Source organism: Ochlerotatus camptorhynchus, unplaced genomic scaffold, assembly GCF_037179485.1.
Source record: "Ochlerotatus camptorhynchus isolate MF236.1 unplaced genomic scaffold, CSIRO-AGI_Acam_v1.1 ptg000055l, whole genome shotgun sequence".
NCBI lineage: Eukaryota > Metazoa > Arthropoda > Insecta > Diptera > Culicidae > Ochlerotatus > Ochlerotatus camptorhynchus.
The window spans coordinates 2,793,281-2,817,876 of NW_027040545.1; the positions used below are offsets into that span (position 1 = coordinate 2,793,281).

The 24,596-nt window shown below is 40.9% G+C and overlaps 2 protein-coding genes across 6 annotated transcripts in view; one reads left to right on the plus strand and one right to left on the minus strand.

The window, feature by feature from the left end:
* Positions 1 to 7,984: 7,984 nt before the first annotated feature.
* Positions 7,985 to 9,459, plus strand: Vhl (von Hippel-Lindau). 2 transcript variants are annotated; one of them, XM_065239519.1, is made up of 2 exons: positions 7,985 to 8,057; positions 8,796 to 9,459. In XM_065239519.1, the coding sequence occupies exon 2, from the start codon at positions 8,846 to 8,848 to the stop codon at positions 9,311 to 9,313; it is 468 nt and encodes a 155-aa protein (XP_065095591.1). In that variant the 5' UTR covers positions 7,985 to 8,057; positions 8,796 to 8,845; the 3' UTR covers positions 9,314 to 9,459. The 2 variants fall into 2 exon arrangements, with proteins under 2 accessions (XP_065095591.1, XP_065095590.1); XM_065239518.1 differs by lacking the exon at positions 7,985 to 8,057 and adding an exon at positions 8,616 to 8,719.
* A 535-nt stretch (positions 9,460 to 9,994) lies between these two features.
* The window catches only part of LOC135717400 (gastrula zinc finger protein XlCGF26.1), a 38,928-nt gene continuing 24,326 nt past the window's right edge, over positions 9,995 to 24,596 (minus strand). The window contains exons 1-12 of one of the 4 annotated variants that reach the window (XM_065239476.1): positions 24,200 to 24,298; positions 23,711 to 23,858; positions 23,609 to 23,647; positions 23,489 to 23,530; positions 23,290 to 23,422; positions 23,146 to 23,223; positions 22,975 to 23,081; positions 22,641 to 22,888; positions 22,368 to 22,499; positions 21,757 to 22,183; positions 11,080 to 11,211; positions 9,995 to 10,585 (exon numbers count right to left, since the gene is read on the minus strand). In XM_065239476.1, the coding sequence (XP_065095548.1) occupies positions 10,355 to 10,585; positions 11,080 to 11,211; positions 21,757 to 22,183; positions 22,368 to 22,499; positions 22,641 to 22,888; positions 22,975 to 23,081; positions 23,146 to 23,223; positions 23,290 to 23,422; positions 23,489 to 23,530; positions 23,609 to 23,647; positions 23,711 to 23,782 (1,641 nt within the window). In that variant the 5' untranslated portion in view covers positions 23,783 to 23,858; positions 24,200 to 24,298 and the 3' untranslated portion in view covers positions 9,995 to 10,354. Of the gene's footprint in view, positions 10,586 to 11,039; positions 11,212 to 21,756; positions 22,184 to 22,367; positions 22,500 to 22,640; positions 22,889 to 22,974; positions 23,082 to 23,145; positions 23,224 to 23,289; positions 23,423 to 23,488; positions 23,531 to 23,608; positions 23,648 to 23,710; positions 23,859 to 24,199; positions 24,299 to 24,596 lie in introns of those variants that run through there. The other 3 variants (XM_065239475.1, XM_065239477.1, XM_065239478.1) reach the window with 3 other exon arrangements.

Consider the following 24,596-nt stretch of genomic DNA (forward strand, 5'->3'; position numbering starts at 1 on the left):
AAGATCATATTTGAAGTACAAAATTGTTCTACGCATATGATCAAATCTCAAAGATTACTGAGTTATTGAACTTTTTCTGTTTTGGTCTATGCTTGCCATAAATTGGCTAATATTCCTACTTAATAGTGTCATTTATACTTTAAGTAACCTGCATTTCGACACATTTTAGGGATAAACGAGTCTAAAGCTTGTGTTTTCCTTCGGGTTTTCCCTTATTATTTAAAAAAAACGTAATAAAGTGTATTGTTTTGTCTAACAAAAAATGCCTCTTAATGCGCTCTACAACTCTCTATTTGACACCAATCTTCTATCTTGTTTAGTTTTGTCGAAATTTTGTACTAAACACATCATGTTGGGTCGTTAATTAACGGTTGCGTAAAACACGAATTCAACCCCACCGTGCGTTGCTGTTGACGTCTGTTTGCAGCGCGCATAGCACACTTGATCGATAAGTGAGACCAGGAAGAAAAATCAAAACAGAAACTTACAGCTTGCAGAAAACAAACATGTATTCTCCAGAAGAGCACAGTTGGCAAAACCGTAGCAGAGATGAATATCCGAAAGCGGTCAAACCTCATATTTTTTAAGTAATTTTGAGTAACGAATCAAACAAACCTTCAAGTATATGTGTGCTAAAGGCAATTGGTCTGAATTCCGATACCTAAAAGATTGATCTTTAAAATTGTGTGGAAGTCGAATAGTTTCAGTGTATTGATTACTCTGACCGTTACAACCCACACTTGCATTTGTATAATGCAGTTTCAACGAAGGAATTTAGTTTGCTCACTTTAGCTCCACTCCCACTGGCGGAAATGCAAGTCTGTCGGATCGTTGCTATCGAGATTCCTGTTGGCAAACCTAAGGAACAGTGGTTGGAATTTGAAGATTAATGTTTCCAGGTAATGTAAAACACAACCCAGCTTTGATGGTAGTCTGTAAGCGCTTATTGTTTCTAGGCTTTTGTATTCTAGTTCAGATTCAGACATATGAGCTGAGCGTTGTACAATTACAGTTTTCCACGAATCAACATCATCTTGAACAGCATCGGTCACAGCTCAAGAACGACAATAAGAAGCAGCGGGTAACCAAGCAGACACCAGCATCTAATATTTAGGGCCTTCCGAGCTAATTGATCCGCCAGTGCAACAAAAGGAGAGACACTGGCGTGGTATAGCATTAAAATGCTTTATTCGAAATATGATTTATGTATCTGTACTTATAATAATAAAAATAATGTAAATTTTACATTTGTATACAAAATATTAATAAAAACAAAAGTGTGGTACAGCGCTGATGAATTTGCCAAACAAAGCTACACTATGCATCATTCGCATTCTTCATACTGAGCCATGGGTCAAACCAGACGAATAGCGATTTAGTGTGAATTTTAAACTAGTTAGTTTCGATTTGGAAGCCAGTCAGAATTATCAAACGGGAGCCAAACATTCAGAAGCAACAAACTCAGTTACTGTTCTTATCTCTCGTCAAGCATTGCAATCTCATAAAACATGATTGATTCTTTTCCATAACACATTCTTAATTGTAAGCTCAAAGACAAAAACCAACAGGCTCAATGATGAAAGTATAAAAACTAGCATAGTTTATATGACTCAACTGAGTTTTAAATTGCAGTAAAACATACTTTGGCGAAACATGTATGTAAACAAACTTCGATAGAGTCATGAGGGCTCGAGCACTCCTAGCTCAGGGTTTTTTTTTCGGGAATCAACTGAGAAAGAACAAAACAATTCTAAATTTGAACAATTTTTCAAGCAGTTTTCCATTGGCTTGCAAAATGAAATCGATTTACTCCGCAGTACTCAGATACTAGCTATGTTTGAGCAAAGTTGGTTCATTCAACCTCTTGTCCTAGGCTAAATGCCCGCACATTGGATTTAATGGTACCCATCAAATCCTGTGCAACTCTTGCGCCATCTTTCTTACACACTTTGATCCACTCTTTCTTCAAATCCTTGTCGTTTTTGAAGATCTTCCCTGTTTTCCGGAGCTTGCCCTTCATAATCGCCCAGAATTTTTCTATTGGGCGAAGTTCGTGCGAGTTTGGCGGATTTGCTTCCTTCGGCACAAAAACAACATCGTTGGCTTCGTTCCACTCCATCACCGGTTTCGCGTAATGGCACGATGCCAGATCCGGCCAAAACAGAGTGTGACCTTCGTGGGACAGGAGGAAGGACAGCAGGCGCTTCTGGAGGCATTCTTCTTTATATATTTGGCCGGTCGTTATGTACGGCTTGCTGAATTCACCTGCCACACTAAGTACTTCTTGGCAAATTTGTCGACCATCTTTTTCCGGAACTTCTCCAAAACCTGGGGCGGGACTTGCCGACGAAAAACTCCAGGCTGGGGATCTGCTTGGCGTCCACTTTAATGTACGTCTCGTCGTCCATTACGATGCATTTCAGCTGCACCAACCACTCACGGTACAGCTTCCTTGCGCTGGATTTGGCCACCGTATTCTGTTTATCGATTCGGTTAGGCGCCTTCCTTATCTTGAAGACATGAAGTCCGGCTGGACGAACCAGACGGAAGAATTGACCTTCTTGGCCACGTCCCGAATCGAAAGGATCGGATTGCGCTTGAAGAAATCTCTCACCTTCCTTGCGTTCACGTGATCGGTCGTTTTCGCTTTTCTTCCGCTGCCAGCTCCCCGCTGGGTCGTCTGGGTCTCCTTGAACGATTTTACCACACGGGACACGGTCGGATTGTCGATTCCAATCTGTGGGACTGGACTGGATTTTCCACGACCGCTGCCACAATTTTTTGTCAAAGCACTTCTTGCTTGGAGGCCATTTCGATAACCACTTGACAGATTGTGATGATATTTTGCACATGTAAACATTACACTCTAAACTAGTTTTACTCAAATTTCATCAATTGTAATAAAAAGTTATACACAAAAGAAAGTGTTGGGAGGAAATGCTATACTTATATCAACATGAAGTTTTAAATGCGCAGTAGGTATGGTTGACGCCTATAAATCTGCGTTCGAATCCCGAAATAAAAAGGCAATTTTTATGCTTATAGCAATATAAATATTTGAATCTCATTAGCAAAGTTAAGCGGTCCCATAAAAAATATAAGATATGAAATGGTCTTCCATGATTTTTTTTTGAATAAAATTAGAAGGCTAAACAACAACTGTTATTGACTGCCTTCAAAAGCTTAAAATTGATATTACTGTTAAGCTTGAGGCTGATTAAAATCATCAGATTTAGATGTTTAAAATCTGAACAAAGGTTAACATAGCCTATGTAAGGACTGTTCAATAATGAAAGTACTGTTTCTCAAAGGAAAATATTCATTTTCGAACAAATTCATAAGTTTACTTTATCTAAATGAAAATCAACATACAGATGACTGATTTCACGTGAGTTTGAATGTTTATTTCTCATTTCTGAAGAACACTCGGATTTTTCTCTTGATACCGCTCATTAGATTCTGTACAACTTTCTTCTTAACTTTTCGTTGTGCTGCAGACCAAGTTTTCTTGAAACAGTCAACAGAGCTCTTCCATCTTTCTTAAGATGCCGTTTAATTATTGCCCAGTATCTTTCGATAGGACGCAGTTCAGGGGATTTTGGAATTTTTCGACAAAATAGACTTTTTCCTTCTTGAGCATCTTCAACGTAGCAGAAGCATAGTGAGCAGATGCCAGATCCGGCCAACACAATAGAAGATCATGTTGGCCGGTGTTGGCCGGATCTGGTATGCTTTCGGTAGATGGGTAAAATGATTCAGAGTAGTTGGCATTTCTTTAAACGGAGTATTCCCAGATCTTTCTATTGACTTCTTTATTCATACCCACAAAGGGGTATCCAGGCCTCGCTTTTTATAGACCTCTTGAGGTTTCCTTTCACCTTAGTTATGGCTATTAGTTGATTTTCTGTCTGACATCAGAGATTATCTATCAACAAAAGTACTGAAGAGCTCCTGCACAGGTGAGTGATTAGTGTGAACAAAATACGCAAAGTGTTTACAGAATAAGCAACCCAGTACTTAGTATATTCAACCGGTGGAAACTAACGATTTTAAATTGGCTCACATTGGACTAGTCTATCGGTCCCAAGTACATACCCCATTCTAGTATACATTCTAGTACTACACTATGTTTGTTTTGATTCGCTATGAAAGTTTGACAGATACAATGAGGGGCTCGTGGATTTTTCTATGTTTCGAGAGGTGCATCGATTAGCTTGGGACCGAAAAGAGTACCAGAGCTGTGCCAAAAAGATGAGCACGTTTCTTCGGGAACTTCTGGCCTTAGAGTTACCTGGTATTATTCCCTACCCACAAAGACCCTTCAGAGTAGCCGGGGGGTAAAAAAATGGCAGCGGACGTTAAATTTTGATATCTACACGTCATCTTCGTTCCAAAAATACCCATACTGTTGGGTATTTGACAGTTTTCCTAAAACCAATAGCCACCATCTTGGATTCCAACATCGACATTCAACGTCTACACATCTTTCCTGTTTCGGAAATACCCATATTGAAGCGTATTTGACAGTTTTTTTTTATTCAAAAACGAGTTTTCACATATACGAGCCGTTCTCGTTCCGGAAATACCCACACACTTAGAAATTATTATTTTTACACGAGACGTACTTCAGCTTTGACGTAAATCATGGAACGTTAACAAACATGGCATGTAAAATTAAGTGTCCTGGAACTGAAACATATGCAACTCGACGAAAAGTTCGTTTGATTGAATTGATTTTCTCGTCCTGTTCAACTGATTCTTATGTCAAAAAGGCCGCTTACATGTGTCGATCTCAGGGCACTGAAATTTACGTGTCTTTTTTGTAGTGTGCATATTGTATACACTTAGACACATTCATGTAAATTTAGGTGCTCTGAGAGTGACATATACGAGCGTCAATTTTAACATAAATCAAACGTATTTTTCGTCGAGCAACGACCTTTTCAGTCTCGGAGCACAATATTATATGACATGTTTGATTACGTCTCATCTTTTATCTCTAAGTGTGTAAAGTGGGTATTAGTTTTTTTTTAACAGATGGCTGCCATCTTGGATTCCAAAGCGGCACCGGTGGTGTAGTGGTAAGCGTGATTGTCTCTCACCCCAAACGGCCTGGGTTCAATCCCAGTCGGCCCTCCAGGACTTTCAGAGGCATAAAATCTCTGATCACTCCTTCCTTCGGAAGGGAAGTAAAGCCGTTGGTTCCGGGTCCATGAGTTGATGGGTCGATAAGTAGGGTCCAGGTGTGTGAACTGCCTCCCTGGCGTCAGTAGCATTGGTACTCAGTACAGAAAATCTTCGATTCCAAAATGATATCCGGCCTCTACACGGCCCCATGATCCGGAAATAGCCACATTGCTCAGCAACATACTCTATGGGCAGGCTTTCAAGGCCTAGTATATTCAGGAAGTTCGCATGCACACTTGCACCACGTAGTGCGAGAGTTCTGAACTATTTAATATGAACACCATCCATCCGGAGGACCAGGACCTGCTATGATAGTAACCTTCTATATGGCCACGATCTCGAGATACAGCTTATACAGGAAGTTATGGGCACCATAGCGCCACGTAGTGTGAGAGCTCTGAACTAATATGAGTTGCATCCGAAAGGACTTGGTCACCTGAACAACTATGCTCAAGACAGCAACTTCTACGTCAAGATCTCTTGACGTAGAAAGTTGCTGTCTTGAGCATAGTTGTTCAGGTGACCAAGTCCTTTGGGATGCAACTCATATTAGTTCAGAGCTCTCACACTACGTGGCGTGGGACTTAAATTCCATATATTATAGCGCCCGTCAGAAGTAATTTGAAAGTCAAGTGCCTCTAGCGCCGTTGTTCCCAATTAAACCTGAATCGAATGGTACAGGTTTTTATATAATGCGTTTATTTTTTCAGGCTCATTTACTGTAGCTTTGCGGAGCCGATATTCATTGTTTAGATCACAAAATTACTTAAAACTAACGTTAGTAAAGCGGGGACCGATTACTCGAAGCTATCTCGAGGTTAGGGGTATCAAATTGTAACAAATGGATGGCATGGTAGGGATTGAGAACACAAGGTTTGGAGAGCAATGTGCTCTTGATCTCGAACTAAGCGACATACTGATGAAAAAGACAAACATTGGGGTACACCGATGGGCAGCCAACAACTTGGGAGAACACAAGATGACACTAACTATAAATTAAATTCAAACAGTCGAGATCTTGGCTCACCAAGACATCTCTAACGAGTATCGCGGGTTGTTTTCCTCGGGGCCCTGAGTGATGTGGATAACTCAGATCTGCCAACACGGTGTAGGGTACATGACCAAACAACATGCTCGATATCGTGATAACCACACGCACATAAATTGCTGCCTAAGAGCCCAATTCGATGAAAGTGCGAGTCTAACGAACAGTGATTGGACATAAGCCTTGACATACCGCGTATAAAGTCGCGGTTCATGTCCAATCCTTTGAACCTTGGTTTGTTCGACACCTGTGGGAGAATAGGATGTAACTATCACCATCATTCCATTTTTGTTGGAATGACACAGGTTTGTTGGTTCAACCCAGTACAACAACTTTGTCCAAGACAGTATAGCTTTATATATTAATTCCTGCAAAGAGAAGCGAGCAGAGCAGATAGGAACTTAGTATGAACCTCTACCGTCGACCTCTACTCTTCTTCATCTTCTTTCCTTTATTTAACGTCGGTCTCTGTTCCGCAATCTAGTGCCAATCACCGACGGACATCGATTGCCATCCATTGACGGCAATCGAATGTGCAGGAAGGAAGCTTCCACACCTGCGTAGGATATCGCACCCATTCAAACACACCTCCCGAAGGAAGATGTGACCAAAGATTTTTATGTCTCAGAAAAATCCCACCGACCTCAGCTGGAATTGAACCCAGATCCATTGGGGTGAGAAAACAGTCACGCTTATCACTATACCACCGGCGCCGACCGACCTCTACCACTTGTATACACTCATTTTTTATTGCTGGAAACCAGCAAAATTTTGCTGGATTTTGCCGAGCTGTATAACCAGCAATCCTTACAGCAAAGTGAATTTTGCTGGCTTTCCAGCAAATATTTTTTGACAGAAGGTTGCTGGAAAATCAGTAATTTCTTTGTTGAAAAAATGAGGTTGATTTTGCTGGAATTTCAGCAATTACGCAATTACGAGAAGCTTTTCTCGTTTTAATAAGAAAAACAGGGAATCAATGCATCAAGTAGTTAGATAAATCACTTAAACCCTCTTTTATTCAGTCGTTATTGAAATAACTCTACACAAAACTATTGATTATCTTTAAGTTCTTCTCCATTCGCACGTAAGCATCTTCTCCATGTTTCTACCGAATTTATCTAGAATAAAAGGTAATCTGTTACTAGATAATATTTCCTTCAAAATATTCCCCTGTCTTACCGTTATTATTATGCAAAATAGGTATAATAGCCAAACAATTATAATCCAGTTAAAATTTCACAACGCAACGCTTTTTGTAAGCGGTCTTCCAACAAATTAACTAGAACCACAAGTCTTTTTGACAGTTCATGATTTGCTGGTTTTCGGCAAAAACAACGGATTACTGAATTTTCAGTAATTAAAAAGTTGTTAGCTGTTATTTCAGCTAAAATCGTTTTGCTTGATCATTTTCAGCAAACCATTTTGCTGGAAGATGAAAACAGAATTTGGTGGATTATAATCTGAGAAAAATCAAAACCACGTGATATTTTGGGCGAATGTGTATTGAAATATTTCAAAGTAACACGCGACAAGCTTGTGTCAAAATTGTGTAGCAAGGATGGTACGCGTGCGATCTGCGATACTCATACAATAACACTCTCTCTCTCTCACTTTCGAATCTGTTTTGTTTATTGACGTTATACAGAACACCATCGATGTGCATTTGTAGATGACAACAATACGAAGTTTTCATTTGTTTTGATCATAAAAACGTATTTTTATTGTGTCTTCGTATCTTAAGAGCAAGAAAAGAATGTGCTTAATATATTGGCGTATGTGGTCATTCAACTAGGAAAGAACAGTTTTGGAGTTTGCGACCTGGAAGGTACGTGCCCACTGACACGTATGATGAAACACTGAGAATGATTGTTGGCTTTATCGTGTGGAATTGAAACTAATGATTATGTGCTTATTTGGTATTTAGTTATATCTAATGCCTTTCACTGCACTACTAGTGCAACGTCTGTGTAAAAGAATTCAAAAGGCTCAATTAAGACAAGCACTCAGAGAGAACGTTTAATAAGACAGGCATACATGATATTGCATCGAATCACTTCAGTTTTGCAATAGTTTAAATCTCAAAACTGAATTCCCTACCGATTATGGTTGTTTTGTTTCAAATATCTAGATAGAGCTGGAATTAGGGCGTAACAGCTTTTGTAAACAATGACTTCTATCGATGATTTCTGGGAACTCAATGCATGCCCACGCAGACCAACATAACCATCTGATAGTGGAAGTCTTTCCCTACCCGATGAGGATGTTGGTTTGCGTGGGCGAGCCTTGAATTTCTAGAAATCATCGATAGAAGTCATTGTTTACAAAAGCTGTTACGCCCTAATTCCAGCTCTATCTAGATATATGGAATGATTTAACTGAAAATAAAGTACACGTTCGACCGCCACTGTAACGCATTTGACTGTATATGCTTCGATAATGAGCTTCGACTTTATATCATTCAGAGAGGAGAAAGTCACGTAGCCTTAGGTTTCTGAACCCGCATACAATTCGAACAAACAATTTACTTATTTTTTTTAAACATTATTGTTTTGATTCATTGTAGATCGTTCAGCATGGAAATGTTAACAATCTAGTGTCGCAACCGTGTCCACTATGGAAGGTGATCCGAATCTGAAATCGGAGCATGCAGAGATACGTTCGTTTGTGCTGTTCAAAAACGTCACCCAGAGGACGGTGGACATTTACTGGGTGAACTATTCGTCCAAATTTGTCCATTACTCGGAATTGGCTCCGGATGCCCAGGTACCGGTCAACACGTACGTTACCCATCCGTGGGTGTTCGTTGATAAGCTGACCGGTGAACGGATGCTGGTCAAAAGCAAACCGGTGTACAATCCGGAACCGTGGTACACGAATATTGACGCAAACGGTAAGCTGAACCGAATCGAAGTTCGAATACATTATCCTCTAAGAAGCTTGAAAGGTATCTGCACGTGGAAAGTGTTCTCCTCGCTGCAAGATAAGCATCACTTTATCGAGCTGGATGTTCCAAAGACTCTGATCGACGATCTGAGGTCGTGCTATAATCTCTATCTGATGAGTAGTAAGTTAGGCAAGTAAGGAACACGTGATGTAGATTTATTTTAAGGGTAGTTTTTAAGAGAAATTTTAGGGAAATTTTCCGGGACAATATTCCAAGAATATTACATGAAATGGAATCGAGGGGCAATGTTCTCTAAATAAATGTAACGGAGTGAAAATCAGACTAGACATTCGTTTTTATTTTCAGATCCACAATATTTGCCTTAAATGAATAACATAGTTTTAAAATACAAAAATAGTCTTCGATAAATCTTATCCGAAACAGTTGACTGGAAAAGTTTGTTTTTCTTTTGATTTCGTCACATGCCTGCCGTATGCTAAACACTGCTGCGGTTTCTTCGCCTGTATATTTATTCGAATGATAAAACTTTACGCTCCGTTTTTCGTTCTAATTTACCACCAAGTAAATATACCTAAGAAACATTTATATTTTTAAATTTCGTTTTATACTACAGCTCACTGGCTCCTTCTTCAATAATAGACCTTTCATTTCACTAAAACACGGCTACGGGGTAGAAGACTTTAAAGATTTGTTTTGTTCTCTCAATGTTCAACCTCTAGATAAAACCTACTCGATGTGATCTTGCTTTTGGATTCTCGCAAAGGTATGCTCTCCTCGGAGAGCGCGCGATTCATGAACTCCGGGGAGGCATAGCTTTGCAATTGTAATTTTGTACTTTTCTCTTTTGAATACACCTAAACGGTCGCAACACATTTTGGAACATTTCGTTTCGTTTTTTTTTTTAGGTTATCAGAAAAGAGCGATTTTACGTTTAATTGACTTTGGAATAAACTTAAGCGAATGGTGTGTTGCACAAGTCTGTATCAGCAAGAACATTTACCAATAATCCAAAATTCCATATAAATAACTGATTGTCCCTGTTCATGATATTATCGGATGTTGAAAAATAATTCTTCCGAACTGAAAGATTCGAATATTGCAAAGTTTCGTCATCACTCGTCGTTTGCAACATAGAAATGTATCATCATCTTCCGCTTGCTTGTATAATGTTCCGAATGTGTTGCGACGCAACGACGGCGTGAAACATTTCATCCAGATTAACTATGAAACTTTTCGATATGCCTCGACAGCGTTTGCGGCGTCTTGTACACGTTGTAGCAAAAGTTGCACACCAGCTTTATGGGTGGCACCTGCTGATGATGTTGCTGCTGCTGCTGTTGGAACGACGACGCGTTGAGGCACATCGAGTTCGTCAGGCCGAAAAGGTTCTGAATCTGCATGTTCGCCTGCAGCTCGGTCTTGATGCGACTCAGGTTGTTGACTCTGTCCTGGAAGAATGGAACTGTATTAGGCAAGGTTCGTCAAAAGTTCTTGGAAAGTCACAACGAAACGTGTTAGAAACAAACAGACAAAAAGCCAAAAGTAGTCACTTTTACGAAGCATTTATTATTTGCTTTATTTGTAACGTAGGTCTAATAAACCGAAAACAGTAAATAAAATTTCTATCAATAAAAGTTCATAATTCTAAACGGAAGCAGTCCTTTTGAGTAATATGTAATTGCATGCCATGAATCGAGAGATATGCTTAATTCTAAACTTTACATGTATATCAAAAATTCAATTCATGAGTGAGTGACGGTTGTTAGATGCACCTATTTAGAGATAAAAAAAAAATGCGAAAAACTAGGTAATTGCAAAGTTCAAATAAACAGAACGAAAGTTTTTCTAGATGAAAAAAGCCATCGATAAAATTTCACACATTCTCATTCTATTACATCATACATAAGTAACATCAGAAAATCTATTCGGGTTCTGGTTTTACTTCAATGTTTTGCTCGACATCGACCGTTTTCCCATTGGGATGAGCACGTTGCTGTTGCTGCTGTTGATGTTGCTGTTGCTGCTGTTGATGGTGCTGGTGCATTTCTTCGCTTAAGCTCAGAAGATCGGAAACCTGCAGAAAGAAGGGTAAACATTGAAGTGTGGGCGTTAGAAAGTTTTAAAAAGTCGGCTCCAAACATTTGGTTCTTCATTCTAACTCATACGATGCGTCTCCATGGAAGGGAAGTCAAAGGCATTTGGCGTCTTCAGTGAAGTTCGCTGAACGAACGTGAAACGTAATTTTCACCTGAGAAAGTATGATGGAAAATATTTACCTTTGCAGGTAAATATTAAGTGAAATTTTATTGCAGTGTTTTTGTTCTTAAAGTGTCTTGGCGCCTGAAAGGAATCATCAGGAGATCTCCAGATTATTTTTTTTAAATCTAAGGTTTTATATAGAATCACACGTCCCATACGTGGTATCTACGTGAAGTACTAATTGGTCTTGCCATCCCAAGCAACATTCCAAGTTTTAGCATGGTTTTATAGCATTCTACACGTCTAAATCATGGTCTACAGAACCCTCATTGTTACTTGGTATTGTTAATGAAAACCATCACGATTGGGAACGACACAGTCACCTCCTTTAAAACTTAGAGATTTTTCGTATGAACGCTTATATGAAACCATTAGTTTCGACTTGGTTCCATAATGTGGCGCCAAATAACAGGGAGAAAGTGGGTAGCATGACTCAGAGATATGATGAGCACCTCAATATCAACAACAAAAAATTTTTTTTTTATAAATATGGTATAAATTGCAGCTTTCCTAATGTTTTCCTAGGTCATGAACATATTAAATAATTAATGTTGAGGTCGTAAACGATCACACTGAAAGAGACATCATGATGATTGAAAATGATAATGATATTTGGCATAAGTCGAACCAAGGATAATTGAAAACTGTTAGAACATAGTAAGCGTTGGTATAATTGTTCAATAAAACTTCATTCATTACTTGCACTCTAGCTTGAGTAGACGTTTCTATCAGGTTATGGGCCCAGGGAAGTTTCCATAGTTAAATATTTGCTTCCTCCTAGCGATGTCTTCTCCATTGGTACGCATAGGTCCGAGTGGACCAGCTCCAGCAATTCAGTGGATCGCCTATTCACCGACTTGAATGGTTGCTTGTGGTGCTTACCTTCATAGACGATGCCAGCCGGATAACACAAACTTACTTCCTGAAATCCAAAGCTGAGGCATTTTATGCGTTCGTGCAATTCAAAGCGTATGTCGAGAAGCAGACAGGCAAATCTATCAAGCGTTTGCGAATCAACAAGGGAACCGAATATGTCGGAAATAAATTTGAGCAATTCTTGAAGGTATGCGGCATCGGTCACGAGACCTCGGTTGCCTACAATCCGCACCAAAACGGGAAGGATGAACCGAACGATCGAAGAACGCTGCTGAATTGAACAAGCGGTTTTGGGTTGCAGCAACCTCAACGGCGGTGTTCTTGATTAACAGATCGCCAACAAAAGGTAAGAAGAACTCACTGGAACGATGCCAGACGTTTCAAATCTACGAGTTTTCGGATCGAGGGCGATGGCGTATGTCCCAAAAGTTAATCGGAAGAAATGGGATCCGAAGTCGAGGTCGTGTATCCTGGTTGGCTATGCTTACTGTTCCAAAGGATACCGAGTGTACGACCCAACAACGAGGCAAGTATTCGTGAATCGTGATGTGATCATCCTGAGCGCAGAGAGGGAACACCCGGAGCGGACCGCGGAACCAGAGCAGGCAGATGAAGAGAAAGACGCTGACAGGACGCCATCTCGAGTTTTGGCCTCCGACAATGATGACGATTCCGATGCAGTTGCATTGCAGCAGTTCAATGCGCTCTCTCCATAATCAACTCGGAACATTTCTCAACCTACCACGAGGCGCAGCGCGAGGGAGCGCAAAGTACCAGGCACCTGGCTTTAAGGTGACGTATGCTTCCTCGGAATCTTGCCCTTTCACAGGACCATCATGGCCAAGTGAGTCAAGCGACGTTCATCACTGCACTCCCGTCACACGAAAAGGAAGAAAATATTGGACCGCAACACGATTCTGGGCATATAACTGGGAGCGCCCAGTCAGAGACATGTGGAGCAATAATTCAATTAGCAATGGTATGTTTCCGTCATCCTCTACTCCACAGATTGCTAGCGAACCCGAGACGCTGTAGCAGGCATTGGAACGACCAGACCGCGATGACTGGATCGGCGCAATGGAGGCCGAGCATCGGTCGTTGTGCGATACCGACACATCCCAAGTAACCAAAAGTTCCGCATTCAACGATTAAAATCAATTCCAAGATCAGTAAAGTTCAAATAAAGTCCCGACCAAACCTTCAAGTTCCACAAAGTTCAAATAAAGTTCCGACAGAACTTTCAAGTTCCATAAAGTTCAAATAAAGTCCTGACAGAACTTTCAAGTTCCATAAAGTTCGAATAAAGTTCCGACAGAACTTTCAAGCCACATGAAGCGATCCGCACAAGTCTTTATTAGTAACAAAATTTAATGTACGTAAATAAGAAATGATCAGTGGCCCGAATAAATCATTATTCTTATATGTATGCACTGCCGGTAATCGCAAGTCAGTCCCATCTGCATTTTTATCAATTTTGAGTTAGCATCATTATTCAGTTTATCATTCTATGTTTTTTGAGATGTGCTATTGAAAAAATGTGGTTTGTTCAAGAAAAATGAAAAACAATACCAAGTCAAATTGTCCCACAGCGAAAAGTAACCGCAAGTCAGTCCCATTAGAAAAAAATATATTTGAAATGTTAGACAACACATCGCATCATGAGATTTGTCTCAATACAGCTTTTTTCCACTTCCCCTAGGGTATCTGGTACATGTCCGGATGTGGCCAATATAGTTCTTACGATACTCAGTTTGACCGCCAATGGATATGGCTTTGAATTATCATGTGATTTTTGATGTATCGCTTGATGGATTTTAATTAAAAAGGATTTACCACTTCCCCGGGTATACCCGGAACATGTCCGGGTGTGGCCAACATGGTGCTGGTCACTCATCATGACTCTTATTGATCTTATTTTTTGAATTCTCATGTGAATTGATTTATCGCATGGTGGGTTTGGCACGTTTGGCTCTGGTCTGATGTAGATCCATACTCACCGGAATATGTTCCGGCCATTGCTCTGGAACCAGCGGAACAAATCCAAAAACATTCAATAACGTTCTATAGGACAATAGTATCTTTCTACTGTTCAATACTGTGCTAAACTAATGCAGCATCGGCATGGAATTGTGACTGACTTGCGGTTATTTTTCTCATTGACGTTAAATGTAATCGCAAGTCAGTCCCACTCAGATTTTGGCCATAAAATAAAAATTTCACGATATTTTTCCAATATTTTTGGGTAAACATAGATGCTTTCTATCACATTGTACGTTTATTTTTAAATTTAGCCCTCCAAAATAAGTGTCAAACCAGAAAACTTGAAAAATCTTTGAACGCCGTTTTCTCATTTCCAGTTTTTTACAGATGGGACTGACTTGCGATTATGGGCAGTGCAGTGCATCAACATTCTACCCAAACATAAAAAAAATAATTAAAAAGTAATTTCCTGGATTCAAACCCGTGTATTCGTGTTGGAATACCATAAGGGCAAACACCAATTTAAAATTCAAGGTGTTGTGTTTCGTATTCAAGTCAGTCAGCTGGCACTGAAAACTCCAACAGTAGGCGGGACAACAGCTCACTTTATTATATCTCGGAAGACGCAGCGGTTCGTGCAGGGGCTCTCACGCAGAAGGACTGCGTTTAATTCTTCAAACAGCTCCAATTCTACTACTAATGCTGATAAATCAATACACATTAATACCAGCCTTTAGAAATAACTTTCATAAAAGTGCGAACGAAGTATAGAATTTGGTGAGGACAAAAACCTTTTTTTTATTTATTTTCTAAAAGTTCCGCCAGAAGCTGCTTAGAATGCTCTTCAATTATGATACCGGAACTTTCTTATAACGACTTAAAAATGAGGCTGCTTAGAATTCTATAGACCACCACCAACCAAGCTGCTTAAGCCACAAATAGCCTTTTATCAGAACTTTTGGTTACTTGAGATGGGACCTTGTTGATCTACCGGCGGGACGGAGAGCACTCAAAAATAAGTGGGTGTATGCGCTGAAGACGGGTCCGAATGGCTCCATCGAACTACATTTACTACCTCTTGGCAATGGCGGCCAAATACAATCTGCTGGTGTGCCAAATGGATGCGGTGACTGTATTCTTGCAGTGTGAACTTAATGGAGAGGAGATCTACATGGAACAACCGGAAGGGTTCCGGGACGCGCGGGAACCGACGAAGATGTGCCGACTCAAAAAGGCCTCGTACGGGTTGAAGCAGGAGAGCCGTATCTGGAACCAGAAGGTGGATCGGAAACTCAAGGCGATTGGGTTCCAGCGATCTAACTATGACTCCTGCGTGTACTTCCGGTTCGGCGACGGAAAGGTGACCATAATTTCTGTCTATGTGGACGACCTTCTACTGTTTTCCAACGATCAAGCCCTGGTGGACGAAGTCAAGCAACAACTGCACGGCGAATGAGAACGACCCAAATTTAAGTTTAGTTCACTAATAATCGCCAAAAGTGCAGGAACTCAGCGATGAGTAAATTTGCCCCATGTTTTCCCAGGATTTTCCAGGGAAAAATTCCCGAATTTGAGCAAAGTAAAAATTGAATTCACTCAGTCTATTGGTACTACTTCACTCAGTCTATTCCTACTACTACTACTAATTTTCGTCAATTTCCTCATTTTCCGGCAGATTTTTTAGGTTTTCCACAGGAAACCATGAGACAAATTTTACTCATCGCTGAGTTCCTGCACTGTTGGCGATTATGAGTGAACCAAAACTCAAATTTGGGTCGTTCTCATTCGCCGTGTGTGTTCAGAGTTCCAAATGAAGAACCTGGGGGACGTCAAGCACATATTGGGACTACGGGTCAACCGGTCCGATGGCATGGTAGCCATAGACCAGGAGCATTACATTGACAAATTTCTGCGGTATTTCCGAATGGAGGGATCCAACTCCGTACAATCCCTGGACGTTAACCAAATGTTGACGAAAGTGATGCAACCCGAATCTCTGGAAGAAAAAGAGAAGATGGGAAGCACTTCGTTCAAGGAACTTTGTGGCGCAGTGCACTCGGCCAGATATCAGCCACGTGGTGAGTGTCTTCAGTGGATGAACCTGGACGGCAGCCAAACGAATTCTACGGTACCTGAAAGGTACAAAGGACTACAAGCTGGTGTATAGGGCTAACTGCGAGCAGAACTTCCAAGAATATGCTTTGCGGATTGGGCGAACGACGTCGAAACTCAGCTTTCCATTACCGGCTACGTGTTCCTGCAAAGTGGAGGTGCTCTTTCTTGGAGCTCGAAGAGGCAGTCCACCGTAGCACTTTCCACCACTGAGGCTGAATATATGGCATTCTCTTCTGTCACCCAAGATGCGGCATGGTAGAGGGGATTCCTGCAAGAGCTTCACGGTATCGACATTTCCGTTCCGATCAACTGCGATAACAAGAGCGCAATAAGTCTGGCGGAGAAGGATGTCGGCTACTCTTCCAGCAGCAAGCATATAGACATCAGGCATCATTATGTACAAGATCAGTATGATTGTAATGCTATTACATTGAATTATGTCCCATCTAACCTTCAGGCAGCAGATATGTTCACGAAAGCACTAGTGAACATAAAGCTTGAAGATAGAAAAATGTTAGGAATTCAGGATCCCGCGCTTAAGGGGGGATGTTAGAACATAGTAAGCGTTGGTATAAAACTTCATTCGTTACTTGCACTCTAACTTGAATAGACGTTTCTATCAAAAACACAGTAGGCTCTGCCCGCGAACGGTTGGTTTTGTTTTTGCTGGTGCTGATTTCATCTGTTTCACGCATTTTTTCTTAATTGTACCAAGTCAATAAAATATTAGTTTTCGCGTGTGGATAAGTGTAAATTATTATCCATCACGTTTTAAGAAGCTTTTAAGTGATATTGTTATTAACGTGACAACTCTCCGACAAGAATTTGTTTCGAGTAGCTGTGTTGCTGTGGTGTCGCGTTGGTCGGTTTTTCATTTCGCTTGTTTTTGGTGCTTTTCCTCCCAAGAAGAGTTTTACTGGGTGTTTTTTTCTTCTTTTCTTGGTGCTTGCCTTCCGGAGGATGCATGCCAATGAGGTGTTAGCCTAAAATTCGGAGCAAATGAAAAACTTTACATGTGATTCGAAATGTTGTGTTCGGTTGTAAAAACAACGCGGAAAATATGTTCGATTACCGCGAGTGAACAAACCGGCGCTAATTTCGGAAGCAGAATTTGGTGAGATCCATTTGATAATAAATCAATCATAAATGCATATTTCCATTATTCCTTGGGGGAGGTTGTTCATTGAAACTTCCGGTCCGCTTCGTAGCATAGTGCTTGCTAAGAGGTGCCCGGTGGTAACCCACTGATTACCTGACGATCGGCCAAATTTGGAAGACGTCTGCATTGAATTGTCTCACATTGTGATATTCCGCCCAATAATATCACAATCAATTGCGAGTAGCTGAGCGGAATGGAGACAAGGAAAGCATTTGGTACAGGACCAAGTCTCTCCCGGCTGGCGCCAAAACAATGAACCTGGAAGCAACTGGATCAAGTTGTCATGGGGCACGAAATGATCCTGTTGCAATCGGGGAAAAGGGGGGGGGGGTGGTTTGGTGCTAATGTTTAATTTGTTTTTGTATAATTTCAGATGTTAAGGTGGTTCGCTGCCTCTGGATGGTGGGTTTGACGGTGGTTCAGCAAGAATAATATTGAGACATACGGAAATGCAACAAACGTGTCAAAATAACTGCATTGGTAACGAAAACACAGAGAGGAGAACATCGCAGCAAAGGCAAATACTAAGGCGGCGGAGCGTCAACAAGGAAACTAAGCAAGCCGATAGGAATTTGACCTGGGCTTAGGTCAAGCAGCTGCCCAGAATGGAAGTCTTTCACGTTGGCCCTGTGCACCTCTGGAGGTTTCCAGGTATTTGAGTACGACGACGATGGACGTTGCCCCTTGGAACGGAATGAAAGCGAACAAACCTGATGTTGCACAACAAGCCGGCGTGTGTGTGTATGTTTTTTTTTCAGCAAAACAACAAAATCTTCTTCTTTATTCTTTTAATCTCTTACTATCCCTTAATCGGACGCTAGTGGGACCAAAAAGCCTGCTAGTGAAAGGAAAGTCGTTATGCTATACGGTCTAGCATAGGCCACGTCTAAATTTCCGTAGGTTCATGCCTGGCTTAAGTGCAGATCGGTAGGCAGCAGCCAGCCAGGGTGTGAACTGAGCAATAACAATAACAATAACAATAACTAGCGCAAGTGTGCCTGCGATTTGTATTGAGTGTCGGAGATTGTAAGTAATCTGAAGGATGCCTCGCTGGATACGCCCAAGACCGGACGGGCAGTAGCTGGTGGCCGTGAACTATTCCTGGGGAAAGCATTAGATGCGACTCTCCTCCCACATGACCATGGCAATACAGGAAGTATTGGTATTGGAAAGTAATTACTATTAGATATTTTGCAAACAGTGACAGATGGCGGACATGAAAGACCAGTGGAGGTGCCGGGCAAAGGTGTTTATCATAGACAAATGGTAAGTTACAAATTCGCTGTTGTCGTTGTCGTAGGCGCCGTCGTAGTCGCTGTCGTAATCGCCATCGTAGTCGTAGGCAGTACCGTTAGTATATTTTAAATTAACCACCAACCGCTGAAAATATGAATTATCGCGTATTTCTGTTGTTCATTACATACCAAGTAAAATTCGATAACGTAATTTCATTTGAATAGCTTGTTCAACCAGGTCTTAAACAATCGTCACGTCGGTCATAGCTTGTTATGATTACCTGAACCATGCGTGAAGAGAAAATCGAAACATTTAACGTCGTGTGAAAATGGATCTTAATGAAGGCCTCTTTCATAGCTTTTAGTTTAAGGATTTCAAAGATCGTCGGTTGCAGTGGCTTGCTTACTGAGCAGAAAAACGCGGTCCCAGATCCTTTCATATTAAAAATGTATGGTTAGATCACATGTTTATCGTGTATTTCGTAAAACTTTTTGTTGTCGTCGGTGCCGGGTCTGAATAGTCATAAAAACTTGTGTAACGCTATAATGTGATATGAGGGGCTCGGTGGCCTTAGCACAACCGGTTTTGCTTACTGAGCAGAACATCATGAGTCTAATCTCAAGCCCATCCACATTCAAGATTCGTCAATCGTTTTATTTGTTAACATGACTACATGGTAATAACAGCAACTCGATGATTAAAAAGGAGCTCGTCTGCCTAGTGGCAAACGTTTTTGCTTACTGAGCAGAAGACCGTGGCTTCAATCCCAAGCTCCTTCGCGTTATATGATTGTTACGACATCAATTCAGCTTATCGTTTACCAAAACGAAACCTGCTGCAAACCCAACCCTATTACCCAATATCTCAGTGATTCCTCGTGGAAGTGCAGAGGTGTTCTCGGCTAACATCAAAGCGAGTGTCACGTCAACACATTCCTACCCCTTCCTTTCTTGACCTATGTTCGGACGCGGCCGGCGCTGGTATTGCCTAGTTTGAGATCACCAGTTTTTACACATTGAGGATGATTGCTAGTCCCAATCATCGTCTATTGGTTCTCTGTGTAATTACAGCTGGTCTGGCAATAACAGAGTAGCAACCGTGGGCGGTCAATCGTGCTCATGCGTGCGTGCTCGTGCTCATCAATGCATATTTCCATTATTCATATGATAACGGTAGTGTTTACATGCAGGGCTTATTGTGTGTGAAAGTAACCTCGGAATGGACGTGAATTACCACGCATTCTGAAATGGGGATCGCTTTCTAACTTCCGGACTAAACTTGTTTCAAATTTTTACCTACATCAAGGATTGTTGTAAGTAAATTTCTTCCATAATACCACTGCCGGCCAGTGGGGGTTAGATTGAATAAACACACACACACACACACAAGTCAAAACAAGGATAATTTTCAAAACAAAAAGAAAATTAATGAACGAACTGTCAGGGCCGCCTATCCTTTGCCTCACCCCGGGCGAATTCTTAGCCAGTTGCCTAAAGCTAGGTACTTAAGCATTCCTCTAGACAAACCATCTCGACGATATACAGCGTTTAGTATACATGGCAAAGGCATGTTCCAATTCACCAGGTTGCCGTTCGGCCTGGTGAACAGTCCAGCCACACTGGCTCGACTAATGGACCAGGTATTAGGCCATGGTGAATTGGAACCGTTTGTATTTGTTTATCTGGACGATATCGTCCTAGTTAGCGAGTCGTTTGTAGAACACCTAAGGCTACTTCGTAAAGTGGCCGATCGGAGCTAATGAGCTGCCATTCCTAGGATACCTCGTCTCTACTGACGGATTACGAGCCAATCCAGAGAAGGTCCGTGCTGCCGTGGAGTACGAGAGACCGAATACTCTGACGAAATTGCGTAGGTTCCTAGGAATGGCAAACTATTACCGCCGTTTCATTAATGATTTCAGTAGACTAACGGCTTCATTATCGGATCTGCTAAAATCCAAGAGCAAAATCCTGCTTTGGAATGTTGAGGCGGAAGAATCCTTTTGTGTAATAAAGGAACGGCTCATCAGTTCGCCCATTTTGGCAAGCCCGGATGTTAACCCTAGAACGTAGCATCCAAGGGCTTCATCTTCTGTTCCAAATACAAATTTGGTAAATACAATAATACACACTTAATCTAGCTCGGTAAAATCTCCAACAGCCGATTACCTCGGCATTTACTTTTGCTGATATCTCTGCAAAATATCTGTTTGTTAGCTGATATCTCAGCAAAATTTTATTTGTTAGCTGAGTCTCGGCAATTGTTTTACTGAATCTCAGCAAAATAAATTGCAGAACTACTCCGCTGTTGGAATCTCGGCGAAAAAATTTAAGCGTGTATTATCGATGCCCAGGGAAATTATGTAAATCTACAGTAATTACATGTTATCATTATTATCAAAAATACACACACATTTAAACATGAACGGATGTTTTTGTTCAAGAAATTGAAGTCAATAAAACGGAGGATCTTTCATGGATATAATACCTACATTGTGTACAATAATACTTCAAACATTAAGTTGGAATAATACAAATTAACGGTTAGCGGTGCTTCCGATAAAATCATGATCAATTTATCCTGCAGTGTTTATCGAAGCTTTCAGTTAGCCGATTATTTGTTATCGAAGCTAAAGATTCGGTAAGCTGTGCCCACCTCTGACAATATGTGGTGTATGCGAGGTATTCGAGTGTTTTCTTTGCCGTGATACAAAAGCGCTTATGCCGAACGTAAGGAGGGTGTCTCAGTAGTGGACAGGGAGAACTCCACCTGTTAGATCCACTAGAACAGAAATCCCTTTATACTTTTCGGAAAATTTCTAATAAAGATAACTCATAGTTTTATATAAACCATTACAAAAGATCATAATGTATTAGTATAAGTGGTCACACTAATAAACCTATAAAATGACTCTAGAAAACGGAAACGCATTGCAGATCATAATAGAGATCAATTCTTAATAGAGCAAATTTACTGTGACAACAATGCACTTACCGTGTAAGTCTTTTGCTTCTCGATTCCGGCAGCATGATGCTGCTGCTGGGCTTCAATGATCTGCTGTTGGTACGATTGAAAGCTTGCTCCCAGCAAATGCGGCGGCGGATGCAACGGTGATGATATTTGACCATCACCACCACCACCACCATTGGCAACAACATGCTGTAACTGTTTCTTATCCTCCTGCATTGGAATCGGTAAACCATGCGTTGTCCTGAGATGATTGCTAAGCCCCTCGGAACTGTCAAACGATTCGTTGCAGTTGAAGTAATGGCAGCAATGTTTCGGGGATCGTGCCACTGCTCCCGCAGTGATGGGTCCCTTCTTGAGATCAATAGCCGGATGACGCATCTGCATGTGCTTGGTGAGGTGATTTTTCATGGTGAATCCCTCGCTGCAACCGAGCACGGGACAGGTCAGATACCTGAATAAGGTTAAAGGAGTGATTAGAACCTAAGTTACCAACTGGAGAAAAAGTTGAGCTAATAAGGTTACTGCGTTTGAGAATATCTTCATTATAAAACGATTCTCTAGCCATCTCGGTCAGCGTTTCAAGAAAGGAATAAATAAAACAAAGTAGGCATACATGGAGGGAGGAAAGCGCTTACCTTCCATCCAGATGCCTTTGGACATGCTTTTTCAGCAAAACTTCATCGTTGAATGTCATCGAGCACATGCTGCACGCGTAATCACCGTGCTGATGTGTCATGTGCAGTATGAGATGAGGTTCTTGGATAAACCTGGAATCATATGTGTCGATAGTTATCCGGTGTTAGACTTAAACAATTTCGTAAATGGTGTTAAATTTCAAAAAAACCAAAAACAAAATATTTCGCCAATTAAAAACAAGATGAACGCAATGTAAATGGTTTGGCCATTACCTCTCGTCGCACTTTGGGCAGGGGAAGCCAAAGTTCGGGCCGTGTATTTTCAAATGGTGCTGAAAGAGTGACTGAGACTTGAAACGCTTGTCGGGACACTGGGGACAGAAAAAGGTCTTTGCAGTGCTGTGCTCCGAGATTAGGTGGAGGTTCAACTGAGTGGCTTGATAGAATCGTCTCGGACACTGATTGCATACGTACTGTTGGGTTTTGTGGTGCGTTTTCATGTGGTTGTTTAAGTTGGTCACCTGAAATGAGGAATGAAGAAGTGGAAACGTGGTTTATAATCTAGTAGTCAAAAAGTCACCGTTCAATTCTATGACAGTTGGCTTACTTGAGCGAACGAGCGACCGCAGTTTGCTTCGATGCAAACATATGGCCGTTCACCGGTGTGCAATCGTCTGTGGTTATTTAGATTTGTGATTTGAGTAAACGCTTTGCCTGTAAGAAGAATACTTGCGAGTGATGTGAATTTTCTGAAGGATGATATTTACAACAACATTACCGCAATCAATGCAGACATAGGGGCGCTCATTTGTGTGAATACGAACGTGGTTTCGAAGGTTTGCTTGCTGTGAGAATCCTGATGTAGAAATATTAAATTTTAGAATAACAGTAGTTTAGAAAAAAGCTTGAACAATTGGCGAACCTTTCTGACAGTACTCGCAAATGTACTTCTTCTCCGCGGTATGATTGCGTATGTGGTTGAGAAGTGATGTTTTACGACTAAATGTTTTATTGCAAATGGGACAGCTCCCTTCCTCGCCTTCTAAAACTTCGTTCTAAAATATTAAAAAGAACATTTTACAGACTTTTCAATCAAATTTGAAAACTTTACCAATACTCACATCAACTGCTTGCAGCGTTGCTTCCAAATCGAAAGGGATTTGCTAAATTGAAGAAAAAAAAATAAGAAAAACATTTCCTAAGTACACATGCATATTTAAACTGGATCAATCAATACTTACAATTTGGTGCTTTTTTGGAATTTGCTCCCCACCATTTGTCTAAAACATATAACTCTTCATTAGCGCTTAATAATAATTGAAACGTTTGAGAACTATACTCACAGAGGCTCCCATAATTGCCGAATTGGTGGGAACCATGGTGGGGCGCGAGCTGTCATAGAAATTCGGCATCATCCCTTTCGTTATACCTTTTCAGAACATTGGTCAAATGTTAGTTAGTAGAACGCTAAGATCAACTGATTTTCTTCAACTGGAGTGGCAGAAAGGAAAATTAAAAGACAGAAATGCACAATTAGTTATTCCATCTCACGAATTGTAGAGGACTAAAAATAACATTCCGATCGTACTACTCTTTTTTTTTTTCACTATGGCAGAGAAAAGAAAACAACCATCTCACGCGTTGTTTTCTTTCTATCAACAAATGTAAATGTTCTGGATGAAAAGAAAACAACCGAAGAGAATCAAGAAGAAAGTGATGAGCTTCCAACAGATAGTAGGCTTTGTTTTATGAGGCTTAACGGGTGGACCTCGAGTTGAAGCGACATTCATTATTACTGCACAAACGATGTTTCATCAAAGCACTAAACTTACTTAAATCGCGGTGCAAATTTAGCAGTTTTATGCCTAGCACTTCTATTATAAATACAAACAACTATTCCTCGCAGTGCATCAGGAGAAAAAATCTTTGTTTCTGACAGATCGGACAGACATAAGCCATATGGTTGCTTCTACGGCCGATGGTGGCTCTGGTTGCAGTGGAACGATGGTGTAACATGAAAAGCGGATGCAACCGGCATAAATGGTAAATCTCTTGCATGCAATCTTTGCCGCTAGGGTGGGCGATGTAGGAGCATGAGATTTACTAAATCGAACTATCGGGAACCGATTTCGCTTAGATCTTAGCAAAAGTGACGTTTCGGAAAATGCTTTGCTGAATCTCAGCTAGTTAACGCATTAACTACGTAGACCGATGTTCAGAGGCTTTAGA

Excerpts from the sequence above, each read along its gene's own strand:
- Vhl (XM_065239519.1), top strand. The coding sequence starts at position 8,846 with ATGGAAGGTGATCCGAATCTGAAATCGGAGCATGCAGAGATACGTTCG.